This window comes from Electrona antarctica, assembly GCF_951216825.1.
Source record: "Electrona antarctica genome assembly, chromosome: 13".
In the NCBI taxonomy this organism is placed as follows: domain Eukaryota; kingdom Metazoa; phylum Chordata; class Actinopteri; order Myctophiformes; family Myctophidae; genus Electrona; species Electrona antarctica.
In genome coordinates this window covers 3904094-3926411 of record NC_136794.1, presented here as the reverse complement: position 1 = coordinate 3926411, position 22318 = coordinate 3904094, and the positions used below count along the sequence as shown (strand labels likewise).

Below are 22318 nucleotides of genomic sequence, written 5' to 3'. Positions count from 1 at the left end.
GCAGGAAGCTGTGTTTCACACACACACACACACACACACACACACACACACACACACACACACACACACACACACACACACACGGCATGACCCGCTGTGCGTGTGGCGTACGTGGTCTTTCCTGTCATGTTTCCTGTGTCTCTCTTCTGTATCAGATGAGCCTCTGACCGTCATTGTCCCCCAATCTTTGTCCTCTCAATGCACAAGGACAGGGTGGGATTGTCCTCTCAATGCACAAGGACAGGGTGGGATTATATTATACACACATGCATGTGCTTTACTAACAGACGTGCATGTGCAGTGCACGCATGTGTTATGTATTCCATAGCAGCCCCTCGCCCTATAGGTCCCTTTGTCCCCCAATATATGGCCTATATGCAGTGGTGGAAAGTAACTAAGTACTTTTACTTAAGTACTGTACTTATGTACAATTTTGAGGTATTTGTACTTTACTTGAGTATATATTTCCAATTTCCAGTACTTTTACTTCTACTCCACTACATCTCAGAGCCAAAATTTGTACTTTTACTCCCACTACAATTATTTGAAAACTTTAGTTACTAGTTACTTTGGCGATTTTAATTTTGATTAGAAAACATATACATTAACCACTTCAACCCTATACATTTCGGACATTTGAAAATAGCAGATCTACAAGCTCACAATGCGTCGCGTTGCGACGCATTGTGAGCTTGTAGATCTGCTATTTTCAATAGATTTTGTACACATTTTGAACTTGTGAAATGGGACATTCTGCAATACTACTAGTACTTTAAGTACATTTTGATGCAGATACTGTACTTTTACTCAAGTACATTTTCAATTCCGTATACTTTTACTTGTAACGAAGTAGTTCTAAATTGCAGTATTGGTACTTTTACTTAAGTAAAACAATTGAGTACTTTTTCCACCACTGCCTACGTATATGGCCTCACTCAGACCTTTACTGCATTGCTGTATGCTTGTTGGATGAATGTTGTGTAGTGTCATGGCCGCCCCAATGCATTTCCAATGGGAGTCACATGGTTTGACACAACATTTGTGTTGTATGAGGGGGAGGGGCGCAGTCGAAACACAGCCGAAAGCCATACAACAGCTTGTAGTCCAAAATGTGGACTACAAACCATGTGACTTCCATTGGAAATGCATTGGGGCGACCATGACACTACACAACATTCATCCAACAAGCATACAGCAATGCAGTAAAGGTCTGAGTGAGGCCTAAGTCAGGATCACACACACACACACACACACACACACACACACACACACACACACACACACACACACACACACACACACACACACACACACACACACACACACACACACACACACACACACACATGCTTGTACCAATGTAGCAGAGTGGCTCAGAGCCTCAGCCTGATGGCCTCAAAAGTCTAATATCTCCCCCAGTCCACATACCGTAGGTCCTTTGGTCTAGTGGTTAAGATGTTGGACACGCGGGAAACCCGAGTTCGAATACCGGGCATTACACTGATACACATGTACTGATCATTCCCTAAACTGTACTGCTAATATTTTTACACTCATTCAAATTCTAACTCTAACACCAAAGCAGCTTCTTGAAAAGTGAGTCCAGCAAAATGTCCTTGCTTTCCATAATTTCCTCAACCCTGTTATCCTTGTGAGGACATTTGTTAATTAAAAATGATGGTATTATCAGACACGCACGCACGCACGCACGCACGCACGCACGCACGCACGCACTCACGCACGCACGCACGCACGCACGCACGCACGCACGCACGCACGCACGCACGCACGCACGCACGCACGCACGCACGCACGCACGCACGCACGCACACAGTCAAAAGACGAGATGAGGACATAGACTTGAACGTGGGACAAAAAAAAACAAGCGTTGTCATAAAGAACTACACGCACACATTGCTCATCCATTTCATACACAGTCATGCTGTGTGAACTCATCATCTGGGTCGTACTTCTAAAAGAAAATGGTCTTAATGTCTTAATGCCGGTTGCCAGCAGCCGTTTATTCACCTGCCAATCACAAATGAAACGCAGTCAGAGGAACCTTCGCGGCGGCTCTGTCAGGAAACACTATAACCCGTTTAGACCTGAGGACGATTCTACAAATGCCTTCTAAATCCTGACGGTTTTCTTGAAAAACCCATGTTTTTATGTCAGTCGTTCTCAAACATTTTCATGTCAAGGACCACAAAAAATATATGTAATTGGCCGCCGACCCCCTTCTGAAAATATGTTGTTCCAGGGACCTCCCCAGAAGCAAAAGATTTGCACTATGTTTTCACGATTAAAAAAAAATAGCAGACCTACGAGCTTGTAGATCTGCTATTTTTCAATAGCTAAAGTATAACATAAATGCTTTAAAACACCAAAAGGGGTTCCCGCCCAAAATGGGATAAACCCACCAGGGGACATCGATAATAGACTGGGAAGGAGTTCGGAAAACGGGGTCTACTCCCCACGTTTGCAGGGGCAACGAGGAGGGTGGTCCCGTGGCTATAGAGCGTAATACAAGACATGGCAAGTGGAACGACATATTATTTCTGCTGCTATACACACATACACATACACACACACACAGGCATGTGCATGTGCAGTGCACATGAGGCATGAGCACACTTTTTTTGCTCTTCCAGCCATGCAGGCAAGCGCTGCACGAGACGGCTGACTTTCACAATATAGTAACACTTAAGCCATTTTAGGCGGGAACCCCTTTTTGGTGTGTTTTAAGCATTATGTCATATAGCTATTGAAAAATAGCAGATCTACAAGCTCATAGCGCGGCACCGAGTGCCGCGCTACGAGCTTGTAGGTCTGCTATTTTTGAAAAATCGTGAAAATGTGGCACGAATTTGGAATACGTTTTTTAACTCAAATGTTTGCTTCTGGGGAGGTCCTTGGAACAACATATTTTCAGATGGGGGTCGGTGCGGCCAAATATATATAATTTTTGGGGTTCTTGACATGAAATATTTTGAAAACCACTGATATATTTTCAGCAAACTGTCATGATTTAGAAGACATTTTGTAGAATCTGGTGTCCTAAATGGGTTAAGGCCCTTTTCCCCCAAACGACAGATGGAGAGTCAATGAGGAAGAAAATGATTTTCTTATCGCTCGACAGGGTGGAGGCAGTCTTGCAGAGCACCTCCAGACAGAATATCTGTGTATACCAGAGGCAATCAACGCTAATTAATTTAACTCTGGGAGTGTATATAAATGGATAAATGAATACTTTGGGACTTTACTGTGTATGTTACTGTATGCACTATGCATGCTCTTTAGTGATACATGACAGCCTGGTACAAACTACTAGTTCTGAAAAGCACCACGGTCAAAGGTCAAAGTTTGAACATACCGATTAAGAGTTGCTGCTTCCACTGCATTGTCCTTATGTTGCCCTGTTTATGTACTGTTGTTTTGTTGTTGTTGCTTTTTTTCCCCCTGATATTTTTAGTATTTCTTTGTGTACAGCACTTTGTTTCAACCTTGTTGTATAAAAATGTGCTTTATAAATAAAGTGGATTGGATTGGATTGGATTGGAAAGTTTGAACCACCAACCTCTGCAATGAGAGACGTGCATCTTATCGTCCGTTAAAACGACCGGATTAAGGTTGGTGAGGAGTTCCGTTTGTGGCTTTGTGCGGTGCCACTCAAAGTGACTATACTTGGGTTGGGCTTGCTGGATGCATGTTTCCACCCCCTAGTATGTCTGTCAGAAGCCGTTGAGGGGTGATTTCAAGGGACAAATGCGGAACGTGTTTCTGTGTGTGTGTGCTGCATGGCTTGCATCCATCAAGGCATAATGTTTGTTTATGTGTGCGTGTACAGTACAGTCCATGTGTCTGTCTGTACTGTATTATGTACTCAGGCGTGTCTGTGTGCGAAGGTGCATATCAACACTCATCTCCCCCGTCTCACCGTCTAGCAATATTTAGGTCTCGACGGAGAGCAGAGTGATGTTTACACAGGTGGTTCTAACTCCTGCCCTTTGACCTCACGGCAGATCAGTCGCAAGCCCATTGTAGTCGGCCAGTCCGCCGCCTTATCGCAATAATAGCCCCCCACTCCATGCACGCACGCACGCGTGCACACGCGCACACGCACGCGATGATATGTGTCGTTGTAATATATTGCAGGCCTTGGCGGTGAATAGCTGTTAAAAGCTATTCAAAATAGCTGTTAATAGCTGTTTAAATAGTATAACTAGTACTACTACTGTAGTGTTAGTATTATTATTATTATTATTAGTAGTAGTAGTAGTAGTAGTAGGAGGAGGAGGAGGAGGAGGAGGAGGAGGAGGAGGAGGAGGAGGAGGCGGCAACTATTCTATTCTTAAAAAGGAAAAGGAGATCTGAACACTCAAATATGTGGAGGAGAGGAAGTTAAAACACATTTTATTCTATACAAATAATTGCTAACACGTTTAGAACAGTTTAAGGTCTTCATCTGGTCGAGAACTGAATTCTATTCTATTCTTGTTTAACTGCAGTACATGTTTAAATGTTAGTGGCATCAATATATAGATCTGTAAAAGTGCAGTTGGGTGATTTTTCTTACCATAACCCACCAACAGGAACTCCCTGGAAACATTGTGATGGAGTAATTTAGGTTGGCATGATGGGGGGCTTGAACCGGCTGTTCTGGCCCTGCAGAGGGACCTCACCGCTACCCTATGGTACAGTCACACTCAGGGGGGCTTGAACCGGCTGTTCTGGCCCTGCAGAGGAACGTCACCGCTACCCTATGGTATACTGTCACACTCACTAGGTACCTCTAGGTACACTTACCTAGAGGGCTTTCAGTCATGCTCTGGATATCAGCCTTCATTGCGTTGGAGTCACTTTGAACCGTCAATCTATTCTTAGGAACATCTACAGATTGTCTTAACACATTAAGACTCACCCCCTTCCCCTTAATTGTCTTCCATCACAGTGTTGAATGGGCCTTTTCAGTGTCTCCTTTTATACTCATATTTGACTGAAAGTTGTTCAATCTCTCCTTATAAGGAAGTGTTGGGTTTGAACCTCCAACAATGATTCTAGGAACATCTAGAGAATGTCTTAACAAACTGAGCCATCCTGCGCTGTTCTGTGTGTGCGTGTGTTTGTGTGTGTGTGTGTGTGCGTGCGTGCATGCGTGCGTGCGTTCTGTATTTAGTCCATTGTCTTGCATGCTCTTTAGTGAATCATGACAGCCTGGTACAAACTACTAGTTCTGAAAAGCACCAAGGTCAAAGGTCAAAGTTTGAACCAACAACCTCTGCAATAATAGCATAGCACTGCATCACATGCGTTTTGTACTTGATGCTGTACTGTCAGCATTCAATGACAGATTAGAGAAAGGCATAATTACATCCTTTTTTGGTTATTTGCACAAAGCTGCACAAACCTGTTTATTAAGCTTAGCTATCACATATCTCCACAAAGCGTCTGTTTACAAAGACTAGCTAGGCCTTACCCGTTCTAATTACTGTATATGAACAGGAAATGATGTACAGTGTGGGTAATTATGCGATATAATAGATCACATTGATTGGGAGGGAAATTGTTAACGGATGACCTTGGGAAGTTGGGTTGAACTTGGGCACAAAATGTTATTATATAAGATGGATGGATGGATGGATGGATGGATGGATAGATGGATATCTGTCATATCTGTCATTGCATCTCTGTATCTATTTATCATTTTATTTTACAGACGGCACAGGATGGTGGTCATTGCGCGGCTGCATGTCACAGTAATGTAGACATGTGTCTGTCTGTCTGTATCTGAAGAGTGCAAACTGACTGTGAAAAGTGGCAGCAGTGGCTCAGGGGTAGAGTTACCGGAAGGTTCCCAGTTCGAACCCGGGCTCCACCAGAGTTGGTGTCGAAGTAGCCTGGAACTCGCCTATGCTTTTTATGGCATAGGCAGCTCCCGGCAGGATCCGCCGGGAGAAACTATGCGCAGCTGCGCGACATGAGACTAATTACTTAGAGCGACAGAGAGAGAGAGGAGTGTGTGTGTGTACATGTGTGCGTGTGTGTCAATTTAACAAAGGTGCAGACGATCAGAAATCAGCAGAGAGTGAGCGATGTTTGCGCTACTCTATGCCGAATTGAAGTGGACTCGGACCCAGACTTTTTTTCTCTCCCTGGAAATAAAAACGTCTGGGTTTCCGAGGCTAGTGTCGAAGTGTCCTTGAGCAAGACACTGAACCCCTAATCGCTCCCGATGCCTTGCATGGTTTCTTGAACTTTCCTCCGGCATCGGTGTGTGAATGGGTGAATGTAATGCACAATCTCTGTAAAGCGCCTTGAATAAAGGCACTATATACTGTAAATGCACCATTTACCATTTACACACAGAGCCGTGGTTCATTTATTGTAAGATCACATAGGCATTCCATTCCGGGTCAGTTGATGGAAACGATGCTCAGGCAACTCGCGTTGTTCACAACGTGCTGCTTATACTCTATATTACAGACACACATAAATAACAGTATCTAGGAATTTTGTGTCAGCAATTGTTCATGTTTGTTTTCACTGTTTCACAAATAAAAGTGGCACCCAAATGGGTGTGTGTGTGTGTGTGTGTTTGTGCGTGTGTTTGTGCGTGCACGTGTGCATAACAGCCATACAGCGGGCCTCCCATCAGAGTGATGAATGTTTGTGGGTCAGAGGGTGCATGTTTTAAACAGGACAGAGGTCAGTCTATGAAAACAAAGACGGCCATGTGCTGGACATGGACGGGCTCATCGGACCGTGTCCCAAATCACTCCTTCATCCACTACTCCCTACTCCCTATATAGAGAGGACTAGGAGGACTAGGGAACTAGCGGTTGTCAGGGGGATAAATAAAATAAAAACATTTGCAGAGTGTGGGGTCATGACCGAAAGAAATAAGGTCGCGAATACAAAGCGGCCAAAATGAGTTTTCCCTCGACGGGTGGCTGGCATCTCCCTTAGAGCATGCAGGGGTTCTCAACCTTTTTGGCTGGGGAGTGGGGACCCCCGGAAATGCTTCGGCCATTTCTCGCGACCTCCGCTCCACCCCCCCTCCTCACCACCAATACAAACTGACTGCAAAAATAACCTTATGAGAAAATATATCATAAATGAATACTGAAACCAGATATAATCATTAAGTTTATGCATGTACCAAGTACTATGTAAACTCTTAATTTCAATTCCCCCCCCCCCCCCCCCCCCCCTCACGGGTTGAGAACCCCTGCCTTAGAGAGATAGGGTGAGAAGTTCAGTCACACGAGAGAGACTCGGAGTAGAGTCGCTGCTTCTTCGCCTGGAAAGGAGCCATCTTAGGTGGTTCGGGGCATCTGGTTAGGATGCCTCCCTATAGGGAGGTCCTCGAGGCACGTCCCACATTATAACCATATAAAATGAAATGGGAGTTAAATGCTGCAATTTGTAAAAATGACAAAATGTGACTCTTAACGGCGCTGAAGTGGGACTCATCAAATGTCCCTGGGACTCATCTAAAAGACCACCCCTGCATCCCGGGACTCATTACATTGAACACCTATTTACATCACTGCATACAATAATTCTGTCAATATACCACTACAAACTTGTGTCTAGATATAGTGCTCTATATAGATTTATTTTATTTTATTTTGTTTTGCTTTTTGCCTTAGTGAAGATAGACAGGAAAGTGGGAGGTTGCCATGAACGGGACTCGAACACGCGGCGCGCTGTCACAGGCCAGTGTGCCTATATGTGGCATGTGCCTGGACCGCTAGGCCAGCGGGCGCCCCTATAGTGCTCTATATAATGAGTAGTGATTTCCTACGCGGTTATGCACATATGAACACATAAAAGTATTCCAAAACATACCAGACCGTGTGTAATGGACATAAATACAGACTTGAGGAGGACACGTGTGATTCATAATGCAAATAGGCCTATTCATAAAAAAATGACATTTAAAAGAAATAAGTCATGTTTATCATGTAACATTGCCAATGTTAGAGGCCTCGCCCACAGCTGTTGTTGTATGATAATGTGGGAGGGGTTAGGGTTATGATGTCACTAAAATGGTGTTATTTCGACTTTTGACTGAAAGGCTTTCAGGAATAAACCAAAAATACACAGGGAAGACATAGGCTATTTGAATATTCTAACCACACCTGCGGGGCTCCATTAGAGTAGTGTTAAAGATGGAGTGCCGTGATTTTTGTTTTGTTTTGTATGTGTCTATGGAGTTAACATTACTCTAATGACCCCCAGGTGTGGTTATAATATTCAAATAATGTCTTCCCTGTGTATTTTATTCCTGAAAGCTGAAAGCCTTTCAGTCAAAATGCCCAATGGAAATAACACCATTTTAGTGACATGACATCATAACCCTAACCCCCACCCCCATTATCATGCAACAACAGCTGTGGGCGATGCTTAAGTTCAGGTGGGTGGTGCTAAGGTGAAAACCAGGTATACTTAATGAACTGGTGGGTGTGGCCACATAAAAACATAATTTTAACACTTTCTGTACACTTTTTTGAAAGAAATCTTCCTCCTAGTATAATCATAATACCTGATGATCATGTTTTAGGGGGGGAAATCACGGCACTACATCTTTAATTAACCCCATAGACACATGCAAAACAGAATTTTTTTTTTTTTTTTTACAGTGTACAAATGTAACCATTATAGTATACTCAGGCTACAGGCTCTAAGCGCCCCTTTGGTCCCTACTAGTACCTCTCAATCATTTAGCTGCAGGGGACCCGCTGGAACGCAAGTTACAGATGAAATGAAATGGATAAATGAACACTGCAAATTTGACTGTGTAGTCAGTGTGTAGCAGATGGCTGCTGGCTGGGACAAACACAGATGTATACTCATACATCTATCTGTGTGCGTGCGTGCGTGCGTGCGTGCGTGCGTGCGTGCGTGCGTGCGTGCGTGCGGTGGTGGAAAAAAGTACTGGCATTTGATTTACTTAATCACTGTCTTAAACCCTCTAGACGGTAAAACGACCTGGGTTGGCTCAGTACTTTTTCCCCTCTACACCATCTCTTTGCCAGAAATAGCCAATCTACAAGATCACAAGGCTATAGTAGTACTGCGGTTTCAAAAGATCTTTTTACAGTTTGAAAACTAGAAATGGAAATGGGATATTCTGCATATACTTAGGCTTACAAGCTCATAGCGCGGCACTCGGTACCGCGCTATGAGCTTGTAGATCTGCTATTTTTCAATAGCTAAAGAATATAATGCTTAAAACAGCAAAAGGGGTTACCGCCCAGAATGGGTTAAAAGATCTTTCTACATTTTGAAAACTAGAAATGGGACATTCTGCATAATGAATACTTATAGGCTTGTGGTACTTTAAACTACGTGTATATTTTGATACATTTTGACTCAGTACTGCAGGACTTTTACTTGTAACTAAGAGCTCGTCGATCTCCTATTTTCATATAGCCAAAGTAAAGTATACTGTACAGTGTGAGATGTAGTTGAGTAGAAGTAATAGTATTGAAAATTGGAAATACTATCCTGTACGAGTGTACGTGCCCATCGGCTACCGGCCTAATTGAGAATGATGCAACTTGGGCACCTAATAATAGACCTACCCGTTGTCAAGTGGACTGGTTAAGTAGGCTAATCAATTGTCAGGTGTGGGGTTTCCATGGCAATCAATTGGCTGAGGCAGAGGCTGGAAATTGCACAGGTGAGGCGGATTCCCACTGAGGGGATTCCCACTGGCAGAGCCTGAGCAGAGCCTTTTGTGGTGGTTCTGGAGAACCGTGGGTCCGCCCGACTCGATACCGGGCACTGCACTCCCTGTGGGGGTGTGGAACGCGTGTGTCGAATGTGAAGTCGGTGGGGCGAACGGTTCTCGAGTTACGTGCATTACCACCGTACACACACGTGGCGCATTTATAGTAGGATAATTGTACTTGAGTAAATTATACTTATATTTTCCACCACTGCATGTATGCATGTGGTATGTACTTGTGTGTGTGTATTGCGTTGCCAGTGCGTTAATCGCATTCAGCTGGGTGTGAACATGTGTTTGTCAGTGTGGTAAAAAACGATGAGTCTTCTTCCACTGCAACCCAAAACACTTGCCTCTTGAATCCAGACTTCATCCACTGCGTTGGACAAAAACGCCCCACTCTGGAAAAACAAATGGCACGTTAGCAGAACCAGTAACACATGTGCATCCATCCAGGCAACTAAACAAATTGAACAAGTCACTTGTATATTTACCAGGAAAGGACAGACTGACCTCTGTTTGACATGCATTCACATAGAACTGTGTGAATGCAGAGTAGAGAGGCAGGGGCTGAAATCCCGTTAAGAGAGCACTTTTGGACAGAAATAACGAAAATAGCAGATCTACAAGCTCACAACGCATCGCGCTGCGACGCGTTGAGAGCTTGTAGATTTACAACTTGTAGATCTACAAGTTGAGAGCTTGTAGATTTTCGCAATTTTTCGACTAGTAGGCGTCCTACCCTACACCATTGGGTCTATACATTTCTCAATGCAAGAGACGGCATCCTACCGCTAAAGATGTGCTAGTTATATTGTATAACATAGAGTATAACATACTCGTCTACCATACAGATTTGGTTAAAATAACATTTTATCCATTGAAACAAGCTGAAAACGGAAGCTTTTTCTATCACACACAGAAACGGTTGCCTGAACCATGCACCACCACACAACTTCATATAGAAGATAAGTTAACACTAAATAATATGTGACCAGATTTGCCATTGGATTTTTTTGAATTTTTGTTTTTTTTTGTCACGTGAAAGCAGGGAATCATAGCTTCAATTTGACATATTGGTTGTTCAGTTTGACCCACCAGTTTTGGAGATATGGCTTATAGAGTAATGTCTTGCAGAGAAACAGCGAGTTGAGAAAACAGGCTTGAAAGGTTCACTTCTGTGGACTCTAACATTACACCTACATGTTTAAGCATTTATTTCATATTTACATGTCGATTTCAGCTCTGACACTTATTTCAGACATGCTCTAGTATGTGAAGAGTCTGCCTGTGTTATTAAATAATTTTGGAAAAATGTAAAGTTTTTCTCCTCTGGTGAAAAGCTGGAATTCACGCGATGGCAGGCTCTCAGTCAAATCTGGTCACATATGTAGAAATGAAAAACATACACGCATATACATCATCATGAGCACATGAGTCTCAGTCTCAAAGATCCCACGCTTGCATTCAGTCTCCATCTGTGTGTACAAAGAGAAAGGCATTTTATTTATTGGCTCAATGGGGTTATTCTCACCAGCGCCGACCAGCCCCTTTTGCCTTTCATCAAACATACTGGCCAGGTTTCTCATTCACTCTTACTTACTAGAAGTGAAAACCGAGAGAACTCTTTAGATGACGCATTTAAAGTGACTACTGCCCAGTATCATTTTACACAGCAGCACCAAAGTGTGTGTGTGTGTGTGATGACGTCAAGTCAAGGTCCTTTTCCACACAGTCAAGTTGAACAGCACCTGATGCACCCAAGACCACCCACACCTAACACACGACACGCACAAGTGCACGCAAACACACACACGCGCAAGTGCACGCACACACACACACGACACGTGCACACACGCACGCACGCAATTGCATTCTCCTTCGATTTGAAGTGACATATGAGATGCAGGCTATATGCCGTAAAGCACTTTGAATTAAGTGTTACCAAATGTGCATTCTCCAGATGAGGTTTGGACCACAGGCCCGTGAAGTGATCCCCAAGCTAAATGTGCTGCTGTCGGCTGTTTCTTAATGGCTTAATTGAAACAGTGTTGTCTCTTAGCCTCGGCATGGGCCATTCACACTGTGTATGTGTTTAAGCCATTTAGACCGACTGGGGACGATTCTACAAATGTCTTCTAAATCCTGACAGTTTTCAGAAATACCTGCATGTTTCTATGTCAGTGGGTTCTCAAAGTTTTTCACGTCAAGGACCCCAAAAAATATATGTATTTGGCCGCCGACCCCCATCTGAAAATGTGTTGTTCCAGGGACCTCCCCCCAAGAAACAAAGATTTGAGTTAAAAAGGTTCGCTCTGAAAGAATATATATTCAAAGATTTGTGCCACATTTTCACGATGTTTCAAAAATAGCAGAGTGCCGCGCTATGAGCTTGTAGATCTGCTATTTTTCAATAGCTAAAGCATATATACGTAATGCTTAAAACACCAAAAGGGGGTTCCCGCCCAGAATGGATTAAATGAGAGACAGAGGGAGTCAAACAAGGGTCACCATCGTCTTTGTCTATACCACAAGGTGACATTTTTTCTTAGACCAAATGTGTGTTCTTTTTTTTTTCTCTCTGAAATGTTTTGGTGTGGTTGTTTTTATATTTTAGATGGTCTGACTCCTCCTCAAGACAATAATTTACACTAGTGTTCGTTCAATGCATGGTGACGAACAGATTATACAGACGAGAGGAGTCAAAGTTTATAATGTGAAAAGTGAAAAGCATTTCCTGTGTACCATAGTGTTTGTTTTTGGCAGCATATTTTGATTTTAGTTTTAGTCATAGTCTCTTGAATAGTTTTCATGTAGTTTTAGTCACATTTTAGTCGTAATGACTGTTTTTACACTTGCTGAAAATAGCCGATCTACAAGCTCATAGAGCGTCGCGTTGTGAGCTTGTAGATCATGCAATCATGCAACCAAGTGTAAAATGACTTATACTGGAAACCTAATAGAGGTAACATGGAATCACATTCCTGTGTAACCACAAACCAACGCAAATTAGTTCTCGTTTGAAATCTTTTGAAATTATAAATGAAGTACAAAACGTGAAATCGCTTTCACAGAACTTCATTTGAAAGTCCAAACCATTAAGATTGTAATGTACTGGGCACCACCAGTCAAAAGTGACGTGTTAGCAATGGAACTCAAATCATTTTTTCCCCCCTCGTTTTTTAACCAGACGAAATAAGGGCCCCTGCGCTTGAATTTCCTGCCCCAGTTGTTTTGACTTACATCTATGGCCAAGTTAGCTAAAACCTTAAACTGCTATATGCAAGCGCACGCACGCACGCACGCACGCACGCACGCACGCACGCACGCAGACACACACACAGACACACACACTTGCTCTGAGGCCTTGAGGTTGAGTTTGCACTGCTAATCGTTGTCATATGTTCATAGTACTGTATGCACTGGAGAGGCAATAAAATGTGTTTTATCTCACCTTACTGTACATCACCTGTGCTAATTAGCTGCATGCATGTGTTTGTGCGTTAACACTAAAGACGGAATGGTCACCTTATGACCAACATACAGTAAATAGCTTACAATTGTGTGCATTTATATGGCATAGTGGTGGTATATTTTGGACCACCTTTGAAGTGAATGCCTTTTTTGGGGCTTGGGGCAACTTTTGCATGTAGCGTATCGTTGCTGTTGGCCAGTAAACCTTCTATTTCCATATATATTCTTTTTCATTAATGAATGCCTCTATATGACATAATTTGTTATATGATAGTGTCGCACAAAAGTAGCAGAAATACCTGTTCTATACAAGCTCACCACGCACGCAAGTCAGGAACGATACAAAGTTGGGAATTGGCACGCATACCTGGTTATGCAATACCCGCAAGTCTGTCTTTGGGTTTAATAATTAAATATTAATCCTCCGATATGAAAGTATTAAGAAGAGCTTTTGACTAAACCACATTGGATCCGTTGGAACACTAGGTTCACATTTCCTGAGAGATAACGGTTTTGGACATGCAAGGTTTCTTTCTGCCCAACAGCGATGGCGTTTAGCAAAGTCAGAACATCAGCCTTGCCTGAAGACATAAGAGCTTAACCCATTTAGGCCTGACCTCCAGTTTTCTGAAATAAATATTTTCACGATTTTTCAAAAATAGCAGACCTACAAGCTCGTAGCGCGCCACTCGGTGGCGCGCTATGAGCTTGTAGATCTGCTATTTTTCAATAGCTAAATTACAACATAATGTTTAAAACACCAAAAAGGGTTCCCGCCCAAATGGGTTAAAACCCATTTAGACCTGAGGACATCCATCCATCTTCAACCGCTTATCCGTAGTCGGGTCGCGGGGGCAACAGCTCCACCAGAGTGCTCCAGACTTCCCTCTCCAGAGCAACATTAGTGACTTCCTCCTGGGGGATTCCGAGACGTTCCAAGGCCAGTGAGTCGATGTGTGAGACCTGAGGACGATTCTACAAATGTCTTCTAAATCCTGACAGTTTTCTGAAAAACCCATTTCTATGTCAGTGGTTCTCAAACATTTTCATGTCAAGCACCCACAGAACTATATGTATGTATAGGGCGAACCCCATCTGAAAATGTGTCTTTCCAAGGACCCCCCCAGAAGCAAACATATGAGTTAAAACGTTCGCTGTGAAAGAATATATATTCAAAGATTTGCACACGTTTTTCTCCAAATGAATGAATGGTATTTATATAGCACCTTTCCAAACATAATTTAATATAATATAGTTACAAAGTGCTTTACAGACAGGTTAAAACATGCAACAATCATAAACAACATCAAGAACATCAGAAAATAACAAAGCACAACATCACATCAAAACACATAAATGAATATATACATATACATACATATCCATATATATCTACATATATATATACACCCACATAGGCCTACATACATATACAAATAAAACTGAAATTAGGAAAAGCACTTGACATACAGGTGTGTTTTTAAAAGCCCTCCCCTTGCCTAACAGCCAAGGGGAGGGCATTCCAGAGCGGGCCACAAAAGCCAAAGGCAGCATACATGGAGAATTGGGTTATTCGGAACTTGAACGTAGCATTTTACGCTGACAGAATTTGTTTAGAAATCTATGACATACACCACATCAGTAGCAGTAGCTAAAAAGTTGCTGGGTTGTGCCTTGAAAATAGCAGATCTACAAGCTCTCAGTGAAACGCGTTGAGAGCTTGTGGATCTGCTATTTTCGCTATTTTTCACCCCTGTCACATTCTTTGCACGTCCCTGCCCCTTAGCCTTATTGTAATGTCTATTGTCAGCTAGTGTTGATTTTGTCGACTAAAACTAAGACGAAAAATGTTCGTCGACTACCTTTTTTCACCGACGAAAACTAAATGGAAACTAAATGAAAACTAAGCTATGATGACTAAAACTAAGACTAAATATATTGACAATTTCGTCAACAAACAAAAAGTGGACTGAAATGTGAAGAAGGGACTAATGGACAAGATAGCAGATCTACAAGCTCAGTAGGGATCAAGATCGGTTTAAAAAACAGTCATTACAACGGCATCAAGGCCCGCCAAAATACATTTCAGTCGACTAAATCTAGACTAACGTTAAGACATGTCCAGGTGACTAAAATGTGACTAAAACTAAATGAGAACTATTCAAGAGACTGACTAAAACTAATCTAAATTTGCTGTCAAAAACAACACTGATGTAAGCTACTGTAGCATCAAGCCATTATATTGTATCTGCCCAGCATGTGGGACAGGGTAGTATAGGCTACTAGTACAGTCATGATGTCATGTTTTAACTTTAGGCTGTGTTAACGTAACATTGTCTATACTACTATTTCTCTGCAAAGTCTGTTAAAGTAAACAATTTGGGTCTTTTAATCCTTTCAGAAGTAGCTTTAAAGTATTTGTTTATTCCACAAAAGCGTCTGTTTGGATTTAGCGTGCTGAACTACACACCAAACACAATGATAGCGATTTGTGGAATGGTGGAAACCTCTATTCTCATCTCCTCCTGGGCCAAATTCAGATCTATTCTCTATACTCTTGAAACCCCCTGCCTTGCTAACGTTTAAAGTTTATCTTTCGCTCCGCGAGTATCATAGGGCACCGCAGTCTGACGTCAATATCGGTAGAGGGCGCTATAAGTCCACGGGTTCATGTACTTTTTATTTGCATTGTAATCCCCACGGGGAGGATTTTAGATCGCCTCATATAAGAGCTGTGTTTGAAAAATAAACATGTCATCCCGGCCGTTTCACTCATATGGATATGAAGAATCAAGTGACTGAGAGAAAACGCTAATGTTACTGCTGTCAGTCAGTCAAATAATGAGTGACTGGCGGTCGTAAACGACACAAGAGACACCTCCCCGGACAATTTCGCCGAGACACTTTGTTTATTTTTTAACCACAATGCTTATATGAGACGATTTTTAAGATCACCCCATGTTATTCTCCATAGAGAAATGACTTCCGTGAACCATGTGAGATGATGAGTCAGGACTTCGGCGCTCTATTGCAACAGCCCTCATGTGGCATTGCAGGGAAGAGGGGGTGGAGTTGGTTGATTTTACAGACAGCTTGAGGATGCAATTAAATCAAATCAAACTTTATGCACATTTACAAAGACCTAAAGGTCAACCAAAGTGCTGTACAAGATCAGATAAAAGAAAAAAGAAAACCAAGAAAAATAACATGGTAGCCTATAACAACACAAACAAACAAAAGAGCAGCAATTACACAGTTTTACTGTAATTTAAGTCACCCATAAACCAACATGCAATCCAGGATCAGACAGAGTTAAAAGCCATGGAGGAAAAAAACGAGTTTTAAGAGAAGACTTAAAAGCTCCTAGCAGACTTAATCCGCAGGGCCAGACTGCAATGGAGTTGAGAGGTTCTCTCTGAAGCAGTTTTCGATCCTTTCCATTGGTTCAATATTTGTTAAAACATAACATAAACCATTATCGCATTGCAACTTTTCAGGAATAGAAATCCTGCCGTTTCTATTAGCTTGGATTCCCCATCGATGTGTCACTGGTGGACGGGTTTCTGAGCTGCCCACAGCCCTAGTATGAGACACAGACCGGGTAGGAAAAAAACTGTGTTTTAGTGAGGATAGGTCCTCACTAATAATCATGGTAAAATGGCATGAAGATAGGTTGAAAAGTGGTGAAGTGGTCCTTTAAGGGTGCTTAATACGGTTAATTATTAAAAAAAAAGAAAAGAAAAACTCAAAAATGGAGTTAAGTGGTATCCTCCCGACAGCGACGATATGCATTTTTTATGCTCTTCGCAATAATAATAAAATATGGAGGGAATGGGGGTCAGAAAAGGTTTGGCGTTATGGCTGGCTCATGACATTGAGAGTGTTGTGAGCTGAGCTTGTACATATTGACTAATTTCAAAACATTTGCATAATTCAAAAAGAAAAAGGGCTTAATGATTAAAACCCAATACTCATGATACATCACGATATTGCAACATCCAAAAACCCCAATCAATATAATATATTGATACAGTCTCATATCACAATATTGACGTAATATTGATATATTGCCCATGCAGCCCTATAGTTTGATTACCAGCAAGTGCTTGAACGTCCTGTTCAGACCAAAGACAACAGAAGAGTTGGGTCTTCGTAACGTGATCCGAAAGGTCGATATAGACCGTCACGTTTTTGGTCAAGTAGAAAGTCGTCCATTAGCAAAAAGGCCAAAGGGTCTCAGGAGACAGATCCTGTTGTACTCCCATCTGGGGCCAACAGAGTAGCCTGGTGACGGCGGTGCCCAAGCACCCCTCCTGTGTCCAATAACCCATTTACGGCCAAGCTACACCAGGCTTTTCTCGCACAAAACGCGCGCGTTTACCCTAAACGCGTGCGTTGAATTTATAGGTCCAGTCCTATTTCAAAAAACGCACGCGCGGGCCGCGCGTTTAGGGTAAACGCGCGAGAAAAGCCTGGTGTAGCTTGGCCGTTAGGCCTGACCTCGAAATTTAAAAAAAAATCTTCTAAATCCTACAGTTTTCTGAAATAAATATTTTCACAATTTTTCAAAAATAGCAGACCTGCAAGCTCGTAGCGCGCCACTCGGTGGCGCGCTACGAGCTTGTAGATCTGCTATTTTTCAATAGCTAAATTATAACGTAATGTTTAAAACACCAAAAGGGGTTCCCGCTCAAAATGGGATAAGGACACTGTGTGTCCTTTCCCTCGCCCTGTGCAGTGCCCCCCAGCCTTCAAGGCCTTCAAAAACGAAATGGGACAAGCCCCCAGAGAATTAAGATAACGAGTGCCGGTTAAAGACTTTCTTGAAAAGAGAGAACGAGAGGACATACTGTAGTGTATAGCAATGGGAATTAAGTTGGCATGTGTGCGTTTTATCTGTGTACATTCAACATTGTATAGCGGAGGGGAAAAACAACACATAGTTTGTGGCTTCAGGTAAAAGAAAAGAAAAATACTCTCCCAAGGACTCGGCATTTCAGGAGCATAACATTGGTGCAAATGTTAGTTTGGCAAGTATACCTGCCCTGGGTGGGGGAGAGCCAGCTAGGGGAGGTGCAGCCTGCTACTAACACTGCCCGTACTGCTGTTTACTTCTGACCCCCGTTTCAAGTCACTGTACTGTACTCTCAATATGCTTGTCCAGAGAGAGTTGGGGGGGATGGGGGAGTGGGTGGGAGAGGATGAGCAAGCTAACTGTATCTGTACATGTCTGTATTGTCTATTTGTGTAACTGCACTGTACTGTATGTCATGTTTTTCCCTGTGTACGGGACCCCCTCTAAAATGAGATGCTGCATCTCAAGGGGCTATCCTTTCGAGAAGATTCTGAGCAAATTCTGAGCCCGGGCTGCAGGGCCTTGTTTTTCCGGGTCACAGGTTCAGGGTGGAAGATACACCTTGCTGCTACCAGTGTTCCCTGCTGTGGTCTGGAACATTCCTCTGTGGGTTTTCCACTAATGACCTCCTAATGCCACTAATGACTGCAAAGAAACACTGTTCCGAGGGAGGATGGTTATATGGGAAGAAAGATGGTGTTAGATGTGGAGAAGAAGTGAAACCGAGAATGATGGTAATGAGAGATTAGTTCGGGAGGGAGGAGGGGGCGGGAAAGGAGAGGGAGAGAGAATTGCTAAGAGGTAAACAAGGGGAAGTGGAGACGGGACGAAATGCAGATGTCTGGCATGAAAAAAGGAGCCGGGCCCAAGATGAGAGATCTTCCGCAGTGAAGCCAAGCCGGCGTATTATATACCGGTTGCTCTGTGATGCATTCGCATCCTTTTGTGTGTGTCTCGTGCCACGCATAGCTGTGATGTTTATTTCTTTGGTTTTAACTTGGTTCTCAAATTCAGTGTGGGCTTCAATTCTTATGATTCCTTCTCTCTTTTCTTCCCCACCCTCCTCCTCCTCCTCCTCCTCCTCCTCTCCCATCATGGTCTTTCTTCTCTGTGGCTCGATGGCCCTTATGGGTCTGTAACTCTGAGAGTGTACAAATGGAACCAAATGAACCCTAACGGGTCCATTTGGTTCCATTTGTACACTCTCAGAGTTACATTAACTTAACTAAGCTGTGATGTTTATTTCTTGGTTTTAACTTGGTTCTCAAAATTCAGTGGGCTTCAATTCTTATGATTCCTTCTCTTTTCTTCCCCACCCTCCTCCACCTCCTCCTCCTCCTCCTCTCCCATCATGGCCTTTCTTCTTGTCCTCCTCCCCCTCTGTGGCTCGATGGTGGTGCTGCTGCTGGGTGTGGAGGTGGTGAGTCATCCACGCTGGAGGGGGCGCTCCACCACCAGGACCCGTTCCTCGTGAGCGTGCACCTCATCGCCGACCCGGGCCAGGGCCCGTCGCTGCAGCGCGCCGCCGACGCCGTGCTGTCATGGGTGCACCCCGAGCTGCAGCTCTTCCGCGTCTCCGAGCGCGCCTCCACATCCTCCTCGACCCAGCGTTCCTCCCGGCTGAAGCCCCGGCAACCGAACTGCGGCTTGACGGTAGGGCATTAAAGGGGAATTTCTTCCTAACCGTTTTTTTTTACAAAATCATGTTGATAATATGTATATTGACAAAAATATACTGTATATATATATTAAACAAAAAAAAACATATAGGGCGCTGGTCCTTTAAGAAAAGCGTAGGAGGGGTCTAACGTCAGCCTATGTAGAACAAGAACAGTGCAGCAACAACCCTGCATGGACTAACCTGTCATATCATCTAGAACAGATGTACACTAAAACTAAAACAAATCACGCGATTGAAAGCGGTTGATCCACCCGGACGGTAAATCCGCTAATTTGTTTTTTTTTCTTGTTTTTTTTCAATGACGAATGGATACGTGTCTTCATATACGGTAAGAAAACAGCTTGTGCGGAACTCTCCTTTAAGCAACTAGTCGACTATTCAACTAGTAAATCCACTAGTCGACCTTGTTGGTACCAGAGTAATCTAGTAAGACAGTGGCGACACTATAGCGTTGACTCCCATTGTAACAATGGAATGCGGAAGTGCTCATTCCACTCCATGCTATAGTTCCAATGTTTGGAACTATAGCCCATATAGGTGCCCGCTTTGCGGCGAGATGAAGATGGACTATAAGCCATAGAGATAGATTCAGAAGGTCCCCTAGTGGCCGTTAGCTGTAAAAATCCATAGATTAGCCTCACCGTTGTATAGGCCGCAGGGTTCAAAGCATGGGAAAAAAGTAGCGACTTATAGTCCGGAAATTACGGTAGTTAAACAACTAGTCTAGACTAGTAAAGACTAGTAAACTAGTCAACTAGTCAACTAGTAAAAATGACCAGAAGTGAATGCCCTATACTTGGCGGCGGCCTGCCATGCAGCAGCCGGCCTTGGCGGTCGTCCTTTTCCTCCAGGAGTCCTATAGCGACGGCGGCGGCGGTGAGGAGGAGCAGACGATCGCCACGCTGCACCGCGCGCTGCAGAGGCCCCCGTGGCGCTACCACCACACGGAGAAGGTGAGCAACGGGCGCCGCATGCTGCCGCTGGCGCCGCGCAGCCAGGACTTCTTCACGCTGGGCCCCGGCACGCCACTCTGGGCGGCGCGGCAGGTGCACTACGGGAAGGAGATCGTGCGCTTCACCGTGTACTGCCGCCACGACACTTACGCCGACATGGTGCGGCTGTACAGGTAAGGGCTGTGAATCTTTTGGGTGTCCCACGATTCTAGGCATGTAACGATATATCGTATATCGATATATATCGATATTAATCCCGACAATATGAATCGATTTATTGAAATAAAAAAATCGAGGGGGGGGCTAGTGAATTATGGTGTGTGATGTGAAATGTGAGCTTTAGTCATATTCCATCATATTCAAGTGCTTTTGGAGAGAAATTAGTCACTTTCTGTAGTAGAGCACTGTAGAGGGGAGCTGTGTGTGTCTGTGACTGTGCCCAGGTGATGATGGTCGTTGATGCTCATCAAGGAAGGCAATTATGTTTCTGCACTGTCAAAAGTAATGCTACTTCTTTTGCAATGTAGTTAAATAAAAAATGTGGAAAAAAGCTCGGGGGGAAGATAAATTATATAAAATTTTAAAAAAAAAATGTTCTGGAAAATATATTTTGTTTAAAATATCGTGAAAAATCGTATCGTGAACCTCATATCGTGATACGAATCGTATCGTGAGTTGAGTGAATTGTTACATGCCTTCCGATTCCGATTCTTGGGGGTCACGATTCGATTCAACTCGATTCTCAATCCAAAAAACGATTCAAAATATAATATTCAAAATGATTCTCGATTCAAATACTACAATACAATACAGCTGTGCTGAACTGAAGTGACTATAGTACTGACTATACAGTAACTTGAAAATGACTGAAGACATGATGTTTACTGTGATTAGGGTAAGCTTACATTTCATATCAAATACCATGTAGTGAAAACTGTAGGCCTAACTGTAAGCAGAAAAAAAATCCCAAAAATAAAAAAAATCGGAAATTGGAAATTATGAATCATTCATAACGGGAATGAATTCGAATCGATTTTTTTGACACCCCTACGTACAGGCTGCTGCTGCAGCGCAGGGTGGCGGCACAGAAGTCGAAGAAGGAGGACTTCTGCTTCTTCGTGACGTACGCCAACCCGGACACGGAGATCCAGCTGTCGTTGAAGAGGCTGCCCCGCGGGCAGAGCCCCGTGCCCACGGAGGCGGCGGTGATGGAGGTGAGGGTGCGCGACATGGGGGCGCTGGTGCCCCTCCTGCCGCGGCCCTGCAGCCCCATCAGCGAGGTGCGCTGGCAGACGGAGGACTACGACGGCAATAAGATCCTTCTGCAGGTGAGTGTTGTTGTGTTGACCGTCCTCCACTAAACTGACCTATTATGACCAGTGGTGGATAAAAGTACTCAATTGTTTTACTTAAGTAAAAGTATACCAATACTGCAATTTAGAACTGCTTTGTTACAAGTAAAAGTACTGAATTGAAAATGTACTTGAGTAAAAGTACAATAGTATCAGCATCAAAATGTACTTAAAGTACTAAAAGTAAAAGTACTCATTGTGCAGAATGTGCCATTTCACAAGTTCAAAATGTGTACAAAATCTACACGCATTGTGAGCTTGTAGATC

The 22318-nt window shown here is 43.3% G+C and overlaps 1 protein-coding gene across 1 annotated transcript in view; it reads left to right on the top strand.

Annotated features, from left to right (window-relative positions):
• The window catches only part of fam124a (family with sequence similarity 124 member A), a gene marked incomplete at its 3' end in the record, with an annotated part of 44651 nt that overhangs the window by 8822 nt on the left and 13511 nt on the right, over nucleotides 1-22318 (top strand). The window contains exons 3-5 of the mRNA XM_079518678.1: nucleotides 19483-19718; nucleotides 20565-20872; nucleotides 21757-22027. Coding sequence (XP_079374804.1) covers nucleotides 19483-19718; nucleotides 20565-20872; nucleotides 21757-22027 — 815 coding nt within the window. The remainder of the gene's footprint in view (nucleotides 1-19482; nucleotides 19719-20564; nucleotides 20873-21756; nucleotides 22028-22318) is intronic.